This window comes from Sceloporus occidentalis, unplaced genomic scaffold, assembly GCF_023333645.1.
Source record: "Sceloporus occidentalis isolate IW3139 unplaced genomic scaffold, rSceOcc1.0.p SCAF_18, whole genome shotgun sequence".
NCBI classification, from domain to species: domain Eukaryota; kingdom Metazoa; phylum Chordata; class Lepidosauria; order Squamata; family Phrynosomatidae; genus Sceloporus; species Sceloporus occidentalis.
In genome coordinates this window covers 15,512,106-15,529,855 of record NW_028316998.1, presented here as the reverse complement: position 1 = coordinate 15,529,855, position 17,750 = coordinate 15,512,106, and the positions used below count along the sequence as shown (strand labels likewise).

At 39.3% G+C, this 17,750-nt stretch overlaps 1 protein-coding gene across 1 annotated transcript in view; it reads right to left on the bottom strand.

Annotated features, from left to right (window-relative positions):
- LOC149302700 (phosphatase and actin regulator 1) overlaps positions 1–17,750 on the bottom strand; it is a 122,740-nt gene that overhangs the window by 11,927 nt on the left and 93,063 nt on the right. Inside the window, exons 4-7 of the mRNA XM_089482321.1 lie at positions 8,972–9,133; positions 5,935–6,132; positions 1,472–1,790; positions 197–417 (exon numbers count right to left, since the gene is read on the bottom strand). Of these exons, the coding sequence (XP_089338447.1) occupies positions 197–417; positions 1,472–1,790; positions 5,935–6,132; positions 8,972–9,133 (900 nt within the window). The remainder of the gene's footprint in view (positions 1–196; positions 418–1,471; positions 1,791–5,934; positions 6,133–8,971; positions 9,134–17,750) is intronic.

Below are 17,750 nucleotides of genomic sequence, written 5' to 3'. Positions count from 1 at the left end.
ATGCAGGTATTAACCCACTTGGTGTGAGGAGATCCTGAAAACCTTCAGTATACGGACCAAGTTGGACTCCATACTTATGAATGAAGCGTGCAAGTATGCAGCACTGAGTAAGTTTTCTGATTGGGGGCCAATAGTGTAATATCTCAGTTCTAAGTTCAAAAACATTATTAAATAAAACAGAAACACGTTCACCTACTTGTGTATAGTGAGCTGTCGTCGTCGTCTTCATCATCATCATCATCCTCGTCATCTTCGTCATCCCTGGAGTAGTGGTATGAAGACTCTTCATAGTTTGTCTCATGAGGCACATTTTCTTTATCATCTTCACATTCAATAACAACAGTTGGCACTTGTCTCATATCGGAATAGCTGCCGAGTCCTGTTTTTGAGATGCCGTCTCCTCCATGCATGCCAGAGCTAAGGGAAATACGTTATATTGTCATTTTAATCACAGCATAATTCCTTGCTAGTATGTTATGTGTTCATTACAGTTCTTTGGAAGGCACATTTACCCCCCTGAACTGGAGGGGCTACCCAGGGAGGTGTCAGCGATGGCCAGGGATGTCCCATCAGACCCCCCCGGTTCCCGTTACCCTGCACTTTAGGAAACTGGTTAAGGCATCAGCGCTATAATACGTACATGCAGCAAATACTGTATGTCGTTCTCAAAACTATGTGAAAACTACAGAAATTTAGAACAGGACAATATACTAGTAATAATGAAATGATGGTGGCAGATCTTATTAATTAAGTATTTCTGTTTACTAACAAATTCCATCATTGAGAATTTTTTAAGCATACAACTGGTAGTATTCTTTTTAAAACAAACATACTTTAAAAATTGTAGTTGGGATATTAGCTAGCAACACTGAGAATAGAAAGTGTACATCCTGATATATGTGCTGTCGTTTTGACATTCAGCTGAAGGGTTTTATATTCCGCAGCTTCTTATTCATTTCCATATGCTAAAGCAGTTCAATAGATGGGTTTGATTCAGCAGAATCTCTATATCTGCAAATGCTTGAACGTGGCAAGGTAAGGCAGTGAAAACTGTAATTGGTCAGCAGAGTTTGCCAAAGGGTTTATAATAGAAGTGCTGACATCAACCAATCACATCTAATTCACCGACGTAACGCTCTGGCAATGCGACAAATGAATAGAAGGAGTACTGATTGCTCCACAATTCAAAGCTGCGCAGCTCCCCAAACTCCTATTGAAAAGCTGGGAAATTGCAGTGCTTGTGCCTGCTGAACTATTATACAAATGTTTTCTTATATAAATAAACTACGGTTAACCTCTTCGGCGACAAAAGAGTTTATCATACAAGCAGCACAGCTGAGACAAGAGAGTTAGAATATCACCATTAGGGGTGTCCAGATCTTTTTCTTGATCTGTATATGTTTTATGCCGAAAAGACCGTTCCCATGGCAATGTGTTATATGTAGTAAAGAGATGCTGTAACGTGGATTACCTTTCCAACCGTTGCATGGTCATTGCCAGAGTCTTGTTCAGCTCCTCGATAACTCTACATCCTGGAGGGAGGGATGGGTGTATTGGTATTGAGCTGGACCCAGTTGACATGTGCTGGCTGCCATATTGAAGCTGGTGTTGATGGGCGGCTAACTGGGATGGAAGGACTGTATGATGATGTTGTGAACTTTTCTGGTTGGAGTAGGAGGAGTGGGGGAAGTCTGTCCCTCCTAATGGCACGCATATCATTACTTTCTTTGGAGGTAGCGGAGGAGACATTTTCCCCGGCATACAAGGCAATTTTACAGGTGCACCGGAATCTAGAGGAGAAAAGAAGGCTATATAATAAACAAATTGCCTATATAAATTGTATGTAAATGATTGACCAGAGTGAAGCTACTGTAAATGCCTTCACTCATATTTTATTACAGCATTTTGAAGAGTTGCAATTTCAAACATAAAAGAGTGGGTGATTTACTAGAACGCCTAAGCAGCCCTTCCAAATACCAAAACAAATCCAATAGCCAATTTCTGTGTTATGCTTAACACTAATCATAGGCTACACAAAAATACTGGAGCCATTTCTTTCTCAAATGAGATATCTGCAGATGCTTTACAAATTCAACTGCTACAGGTTGCTTTTTTTTGTGAAGCGATGTGCCTTCACAGTTAAGTAAAAGATAAATTACTGCAACATGGCATCATATAAGATATATGGAAGTGGCTTTGAATGGTGAAATTAAAGTGATTTACTTTCATTATCACAACTGTTATTAGAAATGTTTGGATGTAGTGTCAATTTAGGAACGTGGCCACCATCACTGCCCATTATGTTTAGCCCCCCCAAAAGGTCTTCAGTAAACAAAAAGCCCTATTCATTGAGGGCCCCACATATTAAAGAAGCACATCAACCCCTGGAATCATTATTCAAAATTGGCATGTGGCAGGGCACTCCAGTTCCATACTCATCCAGCTATACCACCCGATGGCAGCCATGTACATTGCAAAATAGGTACCATATCCCCACAAAAAAATCAATCATAAACCAGCTTTTGGGGCATGGCAATGAACCAACTGGTCAACTCAATACAACACATCTAGGACAAGGTTTTTAAATGTCCTGTTTGTGTTGATCATTTGCTCAAGAAGAACACAGTGAACCTCTTTTAAAGCACTTGAATGTGGTACGTAAGTCATGTTGACAAAAACTATAACCATTTAAATTAAATTAAAAAAAAACACCTTCTTTCATTATTATATTTTAAGGAGACCCTTGTATTTAAAAACAACCTTGGCAGACACAGTTATTTTAAGGTATTTTTCTGTAATTGTCTTACAAAAAATATACTAAGCAAACATATCAAATAAGCCAATGGTTAGAGAATAATCTCTTGTTGTTTTACTGTTTACACTAATTAACATTTCTTGTAAAGAAAATTATTGATACAGTTTTTAGTGCTAATGTGCCAAAATGGCATTTGTGGTAACTACAGCAACACGGCAAATTTTAAGCCTTAAATGTATATTATCGTATAAAAGTCTATATATTTACATATATATACACAATATATTACCAACAGTTACAAAAAGTAAGTGAACCCTTTGGAATTACCCACATTTATATATAAATACGTCTTAAAATATGATATGACCGTCATCTCAGTTACAGTAATGAACAAACACCATCTGTTACAATAACACACAAATAATTGTATTGTTTTTGTCCATATTAAATACCGTATTTGCTCGATTATAAGACGACCCCCCCCTAAATAATAATTTAGGAAAAAAAGAAAAAGCCTGAATATAAGACGACCCTATAGGAAAAAAGTTTTACCAGTAAATGTTAATTCATCTAAACTATTTTTTTTAAATAAAAGCTATGATTGAGAAAAATATTTTGGTTTTATTTCCTTCTATTTTCCAACCTGCCCCCCAGTTATGCACATCTGCCCCAGAAATGCCTTATACCCCCTATATGCCACTGTGCCCCATGATATGCCTTTTAACCCTATATGCTACTGTGCCCCATGATATGCCTTTTGACCCCCTATGTGCCACTCTGCCTCCAGAAATGCCTTATACCCCTATATGCCACTCTGGCATTAAGGGGGTTAAAAGGCATATTATGGGGAAGAGTGGCATATAGGGAGGTTTAAGGCATTCAGGAGGCAGAGTGGCGTATAGAGGGTTAAAAAGGCATTTCACAGAGCACTCTGCCTCCAGAAATGCCTTATGCCCCCCCATTTAACACCCCCCCCCCAAACTTACCGGGGCTTCTGACTTCCCTGTCATGTAGCCAGGGCAGCGTGTAGATCCCACGTACTTACGCTGCAGCCAGAAGGAGGCGTGGCTAGCAGCGGGGGTTGTCTGCATCCATCGCGCAGACCTTCCCCGACTGTCAGAGATCAGAGTTCCCCGCACCGACACCAGTGCTGGGAAATCTGCACACTGCCCCAGCTACACACCGGGGACTCAGAAGTACCGGTAAGTGGGGCGGGGCGGGGGGAGACAGGAGGATCCAGGTCCCCTGCAGCTGCAGGGGATCTGGATCTTAATCGTCTCAAAGTCAGACCTATTTGAGGTCTGATTATAAGACGACCCTGATTATAAGACGAGGGGTATTTTTCAGAGCATTTGCTCTGAAAAAAACCTTGTCTTATAATCGAGCAAATACGGTACATCATTCAAACATTCACGGTGTAGGTTGAAAAAGGTATGTGGACTCATAGGCATCACTTCAAAAAAGCAAATTGGAGCTACTTTGACATAAAAAACACTGACACCTTTTGAGTTTGCTATTCGAAAAGAAGAATCTGCGGAAGCTCACATATTTATCAGTCCATTGTTTATAAATGGAGAAGATTCAGTACTGTGGCCACTCTCGCTAGAAGTGGGCGCCCAGCCAAGATATCTCCAAGGGCAAAATGCAGAATATGCTCAATGAGGTAAAAAAGAACCATAGAGTAACAGCTAAAGACTTGAAGGAATCAATGGAACTGGTTAAAATCTCTGTTCATGAGTCTACCATATACAAACATTAATCAGGAATGGAGTCGATGGCAGGACACCAAAGAGGAAGCATAAGAAGTGCACCGCATATCAACATGAAGACACCATCCCAACGATGAAGTATGGTGGAGGGAGCATCATGATTTTGGGCTGTTTGCTGCCTTGTTGCCTGGACAGCATGACATCAGAGGGGACAATAAATTCCTAAGTTTATCAAGGTATCATACAGGATAATGTCCAGTAAGAGAAAAATTGTCTAATTTTTCTCCTGAACATTGCGCAGGTCTGATCTGCCACTATCGGAAGCGCTTGTTTGATGTTATTGCTGCCAGAGGAGGTTTGAGCAGTTATTAAATTCAAGGGTTCACTCACCTTTCACACCAGCACTGTGAATGTTTAATGGGCGTGTTCAATAAAGACATGAAATACATTGTGTCTTAGATGTAGATGTGATCACATTTTATGGACAATGAATACAGAAAACCAGGTAATTCCAAAGCTGAATTTAATCTCTGAATGTAGGTGACTTGGAAGGAATGTATTTAAATAAAGAAAAGTCAGGATTTCTATGAGAGTATTTGGTGAATAACTACATGTGGTCTTTGTGATTCTACATGACCCAGTTATATACACAGCTACCAAAACGTCACACAAAAAATCCTGGTAAAACCACACTCCTGGCCATGTCTATAACCTGTTTCCTATAGACAAAAGAGTGTTTTGTGGTTTTTTGCTTACCATTTCGAATGTTGGGAGGTATGCATTATATGTATGCAAAAAAATGAATCATTTTTTTACAGGGAGTTTGTTTTATACAATATTAATACAATAATAGTAGCCGGACAGTATGGCTCAGTCAGGGGCTGCGGTACTATATGTGATACTAACCATCCATGGGCAGGGCATGGCATTATCAGAACAGGCACAGTATAGGAGAAAAAAGGCAGGAATACTACTGGGCAAAACCCATTCTTGACGTATCCTAAATCCAGTTAGACCTAGCTAAAAGCTTTAATGTGAACATTAACAGAACCCTGTTATAGGTCATGTTCTCCCACTTTACTGGGATTTTCCGCTGACGCCATGACACCCGGTTGCTATAGAAAGGCAACTTAGCCTAGTTTACTAACCTTTAACATATTGAGTGTCCTTGTTCTGTTCTCAGTATACTTTTAGTTAACGTGGCCTAAAGAACTATGAAATGGAGTGTTGGGTTACTATTTAACAAAGTCTCTGTGTAGTAGAGTATTTGGTTATGACATCTAGTGGGCTTGTAGTTAAGTATACATTGTTAACTTCACATTTATTATTATTATTTTTTTTTATTTTTTTTTTTAAGTTCAAGTTCAATCAAGTCCTGCTCCTTTTCTGTCTCTGGACGGGGGGAATAGAAAATGTACAATCTAAATAAAGGATGGAATAGAAATGGAAAGTTCATAAGTTCTCTCTTACCTGCTATGTGATTGGCAATTCTGGATATAGGTTTAGGAGGCAGAGCAGGGGGCTGCTTATGAAGTGTGTGGGATTTCACAGGGGGGTCTTCATGGTCTACAGGAAATCCTGCAGCTTTTTTAGGGGGTAGTAGCAGGGTGGGCTTGTATGATGGATCCTGGGACAGGGATCCTGTCTCAGATGAGATATCTTCAGATACTAAAGGACATAAAAATCACAGACACAACACGATTATGTGTGAAAGAAGCTACAAACATGGCAACACTGCAGATAGCAACGGCTTAATAAACAGACTTGCAACACTTTTATACACAACTAGATTGTATGCATTACGTTTACAATGCTTCCTGAATTGTGTAAATATATAAATGCATATTTACTAGCCCTGTCAGTTTTCAGTATAACATCATAATCACAACACAAATGGATCCTTAATCATGGAGGGTCCATGACGTCCGCAGTAGCGTTGAACGATAACACTTGTCATGTTTGGAGTTCCATTGGTTATCAGTTTTGGAATGGGTCTGTACTATCATGATCACATATTTTGTGCTATTTGGGTACAGTCTTTTCACATGCCAGAGTTAAGAATGGCTTGGAGCTAAAAAAAAACCAAAACCCAACAACATTTATGCTGGCCTGTGACAAGGACTTTCTTTCTATGACTGTATTGTTCGCAGAATTCCCAGTCAGCAAGGTTGGGAGCTACAGGTAACTGACTGCACACCATAGTCAACACTGACTATATGTACTATTCATATTTGTTATGATAAAGAAATATATATATATACTTACTACCTCCCCACCGTCCCCTGAATGAAGCAACCATCCAGTGGCAGGAAAGTTCTCCCACTGACATAAATGGTAGTATTTTCTGCTATACGCTTGGGGAAGGCTCGTTAGAACCCCTGAAAAGCTCTTGCTGAGCCAGCACTGAGTATATCACATGGCCATACCTGGGAACAGCCAGGCTCCAGCTACCCGGAGCCCTCCCTTTTCATGATGCGAGTAGTCTGTCCCACTTACGGCGGGGGGTCTGCAGATGTCGCGGGCAGTCCAGTTGAAGTTGTGCACACTGGCTGTGGATAGAGGGGAAGTAGGGCGTGCCGCAACACGGCTCCAGTGACCAAGAGTTCCTCTTTAATAACCTGGAGAAGCGGCGCTTCCCAGTATGCAGGTATGTTGGCAGGTATGCACATGGCCGCAGGCAACAGTTTGACCACAACTATTATTAGACTAGGAGCTGTGGAAGGGCAAAGAGGCAAATGTACATGGGGATATTCTTCAGAATCCCACAATGCATTTGCACGAGGGACCACACATTTAAATAGAAGAATAAGCTATGATATGCATTAAAGTGCATTTAGGACATTTAGCATTCTAAAATATATTGTGAATATGTAAAATTCTTAAAAAAAATAAAGTAACAAATCTGGGGCTTGGAGCTAGCTTTGTCAAAGCATACAATGTTAAGTAATCACTGAAAGCTCAAGGTATTGAACTATCCACCAGATGTCCTCATAGAGTTAGACATATACACACAATGAATGTTTGTAGGATTCAGGTGATCATGGTATGTTTCTAAGATCTTGATCTTAGATAAAAGCCTGCCCATAAAAACTCTGCAGTGTCTCAGGATAATTGGGGTGAATTTGTTATCCCAGATCCAGCTACGTAGCCTGGCGCTTAATGAATACACCCTATTAACACAAAGTATGACTAGAAGATTGAAGCGTCTACAGTTACACTATATTTTGCTGTATTGATTTAACAATACAAGGCTGCACATTGTATGGGCAGAAAATTCTGTTTATTTTTTTATTTTAAAACTTGTATGTAAAATATCAGGCCTGGCACTTTCCCAAATCCTACACTTTATGGTCCAGAATATTTCATGTTGGAAGTGTGTGGCCTGGCTGAGTTTGGTCGAGTCAGACTCTATACCTAGTTAACTAAGCTAATACCCAACACCCATGCATGCTTTAAGAAGCACACAAGAACCCTAATAGGGATGTTCTCCTTTACTCCTAACAAGCTGGGATGAGCCCATGCTGCCTTCCTCATCTATAAAGCCTACGTGAACGGGTTTCCAAAATAAAACGCAAAATATATGTGTTAGGAACACGCCTTATGTGCATACTACTAGGAGCTCTTAACGTTCTGTTCTCATGATGGCCATTATAATTCATCCTCACTGATTTTTTTCTTACTTGTGGAAGCTTGTTCGTTCCAGCAAGCTTTGTAAGGGAAGAAGGATCACCTATGGGCAGCACATCATAAATTTACCACCAACTAAGCTTTACTTACCCAATCCCCAATATTTAACCCAAATGCTTGGAAAATGAACACCTCAACATTAGTTTTAATAAAATAATACAATATTCATAGTATCTGCATAGGTGACAGAACACAGTAATTTGGGATATACAAACTAATTACTAAGGAACCCGTCACATCTGAGATAAAACTATAGTAGAACATAGACCTATGCAGCTCCTTAGTAAGCAGGCATGGACTGGCCATCTGGTAAACTAGGCTTTTAATATGTGGCTGCGGGTCATTGATATAGTTTTATATATACTTCTTTATATGATACAAAAAAAGGGGCATGCTATGCTGCCTAATAATAATATGCATATTTGAGAACTCTCTGGGTTTTGCTAAGAGACGCCGGGAGAAGCGTTGCTACTCCGGTTCGACACCCAAATCCTCCGGCTTGCAGGAGTGGGATCCTGAAGCGCCCCATCCCCGCCATTTTTCCCCTTTAAATTGGAGTGTTTCCCGCAAAGTCAGCAGGTAGCCCTGGCTTCATCCCACAAGTGGATTCTCTGGGTAGCCGGAGTTCATAAGTTCCCAAGTATGATCATATGAAAGGAAACCGTTCCAAATTAACAATTAAATCATTATCTAGCAACACCACTTGACAGGGGGCTAAAAAATATGCTGGTAAGCAGCACTAAAATAATTCCATCCAATATGTTGAATGTATTGCATTTTGTTCCAGGTTCCTGTTAAATGTAGATGGCAGCATGATTACCTGTCCCATCCATGAGTTCAGAGGTTGGAAGCACTTCATATGCACATGTCTCTCCTGATACCGAAGTCTGCTCCATCTCCGTTATGATTGAGAGGGATGATGAACCAGTACCAACCGGCTGACCATTTTCCATCATCCCTTCTTCAGTCTGCAGATCACCATCTGGTAAAAGAAATTTAACTTTATAAGTTACACGTTACACTGAAAAACCGAAATGTCTAGTCCCGTGAGACAAAATGGTATCTATGACCAGTGTCAATGTAAAGTTTCATGTTTTGCCGAATATAACCTCAGAGAACACTTGATACAGTTTTCTTATTATTGATCTAATGAGACAAGGTCAGTAAATATTCTCTTTTTTTTGCCAAGTAATGTTCACCGTCTATCCTACTGTATAGTACTATGGCATATGTCTCTGTAAATAATGCTGATAATAGCAAGATGCAATGTTGTACTGATACACCGATCCGATAAGAGTCACCTTTTACTATACAGAGCACCTGTAGAATAATCGCTGCAGAAACAGAATTCCATCAGAAATGTAATATCTCGGCATATATTCCTCATGCAGGTCAAATGAGGCTACTTATTCTGCTTCCCTCCAGACACACGTGTGCAGACAGAGCTAGCAGCACCATGCTGCTTAAGCTTGGCTGAATCATTGTGTATCTAATAAATTATACAGGCATAACAAGTGCATAAACTATAAGGCTAATTATACCTACTTACTGTATGTGATCAATGCGCATGCCGTGTTCTATTATAAAGCAAGATGGCTGATGAAAGGGATTTTTTTTCTATAAAACACACAAAAAATGTCAAACCACCACAGCTATCCAGTGCATGGCTTAAATTTAAATGTGTACCTCCCATACAGAAAATCAACCGTCAGACAAATAAACGTCATCCCAGATAATAGTAGACCAAAGCCTTCGACTACAGGGCTTCACTGCAGTGTAGAACTCGAGTAGATCTGCTGTATTCCTGTCTTTTAGGATCTAGGTGATTATTGTTAAAGGGACGCCATATGTTCTTTAATGTATATGATAGCTGTGAGGTATCTTTATATTTTCATGGTGTCCCTTTTCAAAATGCAGAACCCCTCCCATATGCATTTGCCCCTCCCCTACACCCCAGTTGTTTTCAGTGCAGGAAATGCATGTGGATGAACTCATCTCACTGCACATGCATGAAGCAGCCAATCATTGGCAAGAATTCATGGATCATGGAGGAGGAAGGCAGCAGCTGAGCTGCAGCTTCTTATTTAGGTAAGTGATTTTCTATTGTTTTTTATGCATTCTTCAAAGATTACTATAATATTCCACTACTGTATTTAATTGTCATCGATTGCCTGTGTTACAATATAAGACATAACTTCAGGACAATGAAAATTGATTAGACATTGTTAGTTGTGCCACATATCTCAGTTAACCTTAGGAAAACTTTTAAGCTAAACAACTCTAAAACATTTACACAAATTAACAAATGAAAAGGACAAACTATAGGTAGTTTTAATAAATTAATTTCATTGTGCTAAAAGCTGTTGAAGTTCCATCTACAATTGAGCCAATTAAACTTACTGTTTGTTCCACACCAAGAATGAAAAATAAAAGTGATGAAAAGTAAGAGATGGCATAAAGCTTAATTCCACTTTTTTGGGCTATGTAAAAATGAGCATATGTTTATCACGTCCTAGATGATGTAAAACAGAAATAATAAGCGCTATAAGATATTCCAGGGATAATGTTGAAATCATTTCACTTGCCACAGGGAACGGTTTTCTTTATGAGAAATGGCTAATGTTGCGCATCTCTGCATCTAAATTCCAATTGGTATGAATAATGGCAATTTTACACCGTGCAATTTATAGCACAGTTACACAATGCTAAATAAAGCAATGCAAGAGCATAAAAGCTGTAAAACATCACGCGAAGGAATGAAAGCTAGACTGAGCATCCCAGTATGAGTGTGGCCTTTGCCAGTTGATTTATTGTGCTCATGGATGACCAAAGCACACTAATCAATATTTACTGACACACAGTAATAAGGTCGCTGCTTTCTGTATGCTTCATTAATTTTAAAGCAACAATTTAATTAAGCAAAATATATCTATACCCTCCTGGTTCGGTTGTTGCCCATTTTTGCCGCATCCAATTACATTTTCTTGTACTACAAGAAGGTGGAGTAGTCTCAAACACTGACCTACAACAATTACTAGCCATGCCTCTATGGGCTTTAGAAGCCAAATTCAAGGTTTCCATGGTAAAGCTATGTCTTGTTTTACCAAGGCTAGCTTAATTTTCTTCAAAATTGGGATTTTTTGTCAAAAAAAATAATAAAAAATGCCATTCCTCTGACTACAGGTTTATAGTGATCACCCAGACGGATTTGCATATATACTACAAAGTAAATGAGCTCCCTTTCAGAAAATGATCACAATGATTTACTCCAGTCAATATATAGTTATTCTAAAGTTTAATCAGCAATGCAATAACCCAAGTAACCCTAACAATGTTTAGCAAAATAAAAATAAAAACTTTAGTTGAAAGTTTAGGATCAGCTACGTCTCCAGGAGGCTGAATGCAATGGAGAAACTTAATGCATTATTAAACTAACCCTTCTCCCACCCCCGGGCATGGAAGGTGAGCCATGCTGGTTTATTATTAATACAGTGTGTTTGGGGATTGAAGTACCGTATATTAATTGTAGCCAAACATTATTTTTATACACAAGGGTGCATTACTATGTATACAGCACCAGTGACGGGTTTCGGGTTATACAGTGGGATGTGAGAGGGAGCCATTCAGGTCCAGCAGAAACTAAAAGGTAATCAGAAGAGCTCTCTGATTATGCCTACTTATGCAGACTATGGGGACACAGTTTAATAGTGAATATTGACTTAAACAGAATCAAATGATTAAGACATATTTTATAAAATTGTACATACTATTTAGTTTGTAGCCTTTGTTTTTTTTTTCAATACTATACCACCCAACATTGCAGGTATTGATAGAGATGTCACATAGTCAGAAGGGGAGCTGGGGCAGGACCCTCAGCATGTCTTACATTTCCAGCCTCCTTGTGTAGACATAATACCATCATTTGCAGCCACCTTGTCTAGACATAATACCATCATTTCCTCTGCTAAATAAAACTAGGGGCATCATAGAATTTATTCAAGCTATAGGCAAAACACGAACAGGTGTCTGTCTAGTCTTTCCCAGTGAACATGTATTCCTCCAAATCCCATGGTTTCAGATGTTTGAAGATCATGATGCCATATTGTGTGTGTTTTTTTCCCACTTTTATTTAAGCCAGATCTACCTTTAATTAGTGAAATAAGACCATTTGGAGTGAAAAAGCAAGGCATTTTACAGGAGACCATCTCATTCTTCTTATCCAGTAGATATATTTTCACAAAGTTCACAAATAATGGGGCATGTAAAGCACACTCAGAAATAAAACAAATGTGTTAGATGGTTGTATTTAAGATACCCCTTTTCACTCACAGATTAGCTGCAATGCCAATGCAAGAAATGTATTCTACAACCAGCAAAATACCAAGGAAGACCAATCATTTTGATTCTAATGGAGAGGGTCTTCAAAAAACAAAAACAGACTGATAATATTGGCTCTGCAAATTCTACTTAATCTTCACATTAACTACAGCAGCAAGGTACAAGATTAAAAAAAATAGACAAAAACGCAATAAGGTTTGAGGTCCTTACAGTAGGTACAGTGCTAAAATGACAAGGTTCTTATCTGCCATCAAATGATTTGCTCCTATGACCTTTTCAGGCATATTTAATATTAATAAAAGCTCATCAGTTGTTAAGTCTTATTGAGTTTTGTATATGGGGTATGAACATCTTTAAATGTAACCATTTGCTTAGAATTTACCAAATAGTATTTTTGTTCCCTAATGAATTACTATACAAATTGTTTCGCATTTAATGTTGAACAATCATAGCAATATTCACCTAAAGCAAAGCTTTCCGCAGCAGGAAATTGCTTATAAGCCCATTTGTTCTTGAATTCACCTAGACAGACAAATTGGCAAAGTATAGAGCGGCATTTGTATCCCACTTGTAATAAAATGGCAAGAAATGTTGCAAAGTAAAAAACGCCTAAACATGTATGGAACATTTTGCCCAGGATACATCATGTCTGTAGTGGAAGTAAAAGCTAACATCAAGCAGAGATAAAAGAAACAGCACCAGAACAGCTATAAACAAAATGCAGGTTCAATTACCAGGCATCTTACTTTCTTTAAAAAGACTAAAATAAAGATCTAGTCCTCAGTATAGGGGCAGACAACATATTTGTTCACTTGTGTTCACAGCATATCTTCCAAGTGTACCTTCTTCTGTTCCAGAAGAGTCATGTTTTTCGGGCACTATTTTGCGGTTTCATGCACCAGTGCCGCTGTATGGCTTTTAAGAGCACTGGGGACCATGGCCATTTGAGAGACCCTCTGATATCCCCTTAACAGTCCAGGAAGCTGAAAAATCGAGTGTTCTGTGCTGTTGCACCATTACAGCTCCCACGTTGCTGTTGACAAAGCTTTGCAGGTGAGCACTGTGAGGCGGCTTTTTTTAATATCGTTGGCAGGTGGCTCCATCCTAACCACGCACCTTCTCAGATCTGGCAGCTTCCCCTTGTGAGTCCAGTCACAACAACCCCCCACCTCTAGCCACAACCTGAACACGTGTCCACATCTGGCCTCCTAAAAAAGTTGGGTGGTATGAAAGAGCAAGAGGCAACAGAAAGTCATACAACTCTACTTAGGCTTCCACACAAAATTGTCAAAAGTCATTATGTCTCAAGTCAGACAGGTCCGACGACAATGCAGAATTATTGTGAGTGATTACTAGAATTTATGTGATCTTGACAAAACCTTATGCTAAACTTGTAGGTCTTATAAAATACAGTTGACCTTGGACATTAACCATACACGGTATCTTGTAGAGGCAGAGGTGGCGAGATATTCTTTAAGTGCAGTACTACTACCTTCACATTTGATTTAGTGTATACCAGAATAATATGTTTTCACCCTGTAGAATAATCATCTTAGAAACATACTTGGAATTTAGTGATTAGATCACTATGTCGGGATTATGCAAACACAGAATTTCCACTGCACATAAAGATTACTTATCAATACATATGTATAACTAGTCAACTGCATACCAGAAATATCTTAATAGTCTGTAAGGGTAAGGTTTTTTGTTTTGACTGGGTTTTCGTGATCCAACCAGTGGCTAGAAACAAAAAATGAAACAAAAAATTTAATGTATTTTTTTTTTGTTTTCTAATTTTTCAGTTAAAACGAACAACGAATAGTTCCAATAGACAGGATGATTGCAGGAGGAACATTTTAAGGTTTTCCCTTTAGTCTTGTACTGGTTATTGTTCTGGAGAATCTGTGAAGGACAGTAATTATCTGCCCTGAATATTTGTGCGCCATTGAATGCCTTGTTTCCTGCCTGTGAGGGCAAAACCAGGTTCTGTCACAAGGAGTTACCATCCAACATCAAGTCTGACCGTGCTGTGCATGACACCGTGTTTGGACAGTAAAATAAGCTGCCCACTCAAGCGAGCTCTGCAAGTACATTTTCTGCTAGGCACTTCGGATTATAGAATCGGAAACAGCCGCTTCACAGAATAGATTGATTGGTTCTGCTGAGATTGCGGCGGCAGAAGCGAGCCAGTATTTGTAATGATAAATAAGTATAGCGTACAGCGGGAAGAGGGTTCGGAATGAATTGTTATGTTACTCACAAATCTTACAAATTATAACTCGTTTTTTCCCCCTTTCAAATTATTATGATGGTGTTGTTCAATATCGTGTGGGTGACTAGTTAACACTTTGAATGTGAAATGGTTCTCTCTCCCTAAGTACTTGTAACAGCTATTTTTCCCCCATTTGTCAGCTCAGCCATTTCCCTCCCGTCTCTGGAGTTTTTCTCAAACACTTATCCTAGGCTAGAGATGGGAAACCTTACATTTAAATTGACACTCCAGACATCATACACACTTTAATGCATTTGATAGCTGAGTGGTCCATTTTAATAATACTGCAAATGCATAGAGGGAGTCTTCTGATTCTTCTTCTATGCATTTGTCTCTTTCCCTGCCCGCAGCCACTTGGCTTGCATAAGTTTTTTTCTTTCTTGGACAGGGTAGCGGCATTTCAGCATTAAAATTCCCTGCACACTCTCCTCCACTCCCTACTCACCAAAGACTGTCTAGGGCTACCTCTATGCACGGGTAGCCCCATCCTTTTGTGCGGCTAGCCCAGCCACTTCATGGGGCTAATCCTCCAGAAGAGGTAGCTAACCTGGGAGGTTCCTTAGTATGCCTTTTACACATACCTTCATCCAAGCTATCTGTATAACGCTGTCATTACAGAAGTTACTTTGTATGAATTCCCTACATGAAGCTGCTCAACCCTACAAGTGCTTAGCTGGGTGCTTGGAGCCTCAAACAACTCGATTTAAGGTACTCTCGAGGAGAAGTCACAGTTATAGGCAGCCAAAGAGATTCCATGAAGGTAAGACTCACATGGGCTATTTCCCCAAAGTAGTAGAGCATTATTTTCACTGGTTTACAGAGATCAGTGTTGTTACCCAACTGGCCCATCTTCTTGCAGACATATGTTGCAAAGGGCAACCTTCACTGCAATTACTTAAATCTGGAACATGAAGATGTCCCAGAACAAGATAGGGACAGCTCTTTTGATTTAACCCCTTAAGGACAATGGGTGGTCCCTAAACCCATTGAAAAAAATGCATTTTGAGCCTGTACATGTACAGGCTTTGTCATTAAGGGGTTAAGGAATGTCCTGTGCAATCTGGGACAACTGGTCATTACAAGTTAAGCATTGATCATGAATAATAAGATTCTCACAATTATAAAGTTGAGAACTGCATTATCATGAACCCTGCTGATCGCCAGCTTAAGTCCTTGCTGTTGGTTTAACATAAAAAAAGCAGAGACCTGTGAGTTTAAGTTAAGGGTTTCTTGTACTAAATCGTTGTATATCTCAGTATTTAATGAAATATTAAACTTAATGGAAATAGAAAGGCTTGTTTAACATTGGTATTATAAAAGAACTGAATATATTTAATCCCACTGCACCATGACCTACTTAATCAATTATTTGAGTACACCGAGTTTTTTCTTCTTATAGGCAACGTTACTGAAATGCTGGATTTCACTACCATAGCGAAATGCGAAGTATTCATATTCTGACCATTTACAGTTCTGAGAAACGCCTTAGAGAGAGCGAGTTCATTTATGAGGTCAGCCATCAATTATAGAAAAAACATGTTTCTTAAAAAAAACATGGTGACAACATTTTAAGCCAGAAAATATGAAACCACCTAAAGCCTTTTTGTCATCTTCAAAAATAGCACATTACTTTTTATTGAAATCATAAAATATCAGACTGGAATAATAAGAAATCATTACTAGGGTTTATACATGAAGAAGGACACTTGCAGGAGAGTTGCAGTAAAGAACAGCCCAGAGGGAAAGAATGGGACGAAGGGGCCCCATGAATGAGGTGCAGGACAGGTATCCAGGTTTGGTCACGTCAATTGTGGGGTTAAAAAATCAGAGAGAGTAAAGGGTGCTAGGTAAGGGTTAATACCCCAGTAGCCGGATATGGAAGGGGGTTGGAGAAGCTCTACCAAGGGGTATATAAAGGAGGCTTCTAGGGCAAGCTTTCAGAAAAGTTTTCAAGAAGAAAATTTCCCGCCCATCCCTTCCTTGATTTTATTCAGTAGCCGGGTGCTCAGGTTTGAGGCTGGTACGGTGCAGGAGTTAACCATCTATAGGTATGGTTACTCGTGGTGCACAGAGGTGTAAGTGCAGGATTCTCCCCTGTGAATCGTATGGTCGTGTGGCTGCTGTGCTAGGGGACGCCGGCAGTTCCAACAGGGATACAGGTGGACTTTATTCAGTCCTACATGTTGGACTTTGAGGTTTGTGCGTGGGGCATAGGTAGGGTTTATAAAATTAATAAATTAATTTAATAAATCAATTTGTGTTAAAAGCTATGATGGAAACAGTTCCGCTTTAATATATTATATATATCACAATATCATTATAGTATAATTTAAATGAGGAAGCAATACTATATTTTCTTGAGACTATTTCTTTTACATCTATGTCAACACAAGACAAAGCAATTGTGCAGAACTAACAGAATGCAAATCCTGGCACCTTTATATTTCTGGAAAAACAACAAAGACTGCATAGAGATTATGAGAGGACTGCATTAAAACCCATTATCTGATCTGTCAGCTGGGAAGGCATGAATATGCGCACTACAAGCAGTTATATAAAGTGTTGGCAGCTGTGCGAACATACGTGAATGAAAGCCAATATTGCATGAGCTACCTTCACTCCATGCAGGGTAGCATATTTTATATTGTACACACACAGATGGCCACCACCCTTTGCTTACCAGAGGGATAGGCTTTGCGTTCAATTAAACACTAATGGTCTATAGAAACTCAGCTATGCTGCTACAGAAGATGGGGAACGCAGACCTCTGTATGGACAAATCAAGTGCAAATCAATAAAAGCTTATTCTATCTGGTCTTAAATCCAAGAAAAAAATTTACACTTTCATCTCTCTTCTTTTCTTATTTCTTTCCCACCGTTTCTTTTCTTTCCCTAATTTGCCTATTTAATTGTCTCCCCCCAACATTACTCAGAAGCCTCTAACCCCACTCCCTGCAAACATTACCCAGCAGCATGTCTCCACTGC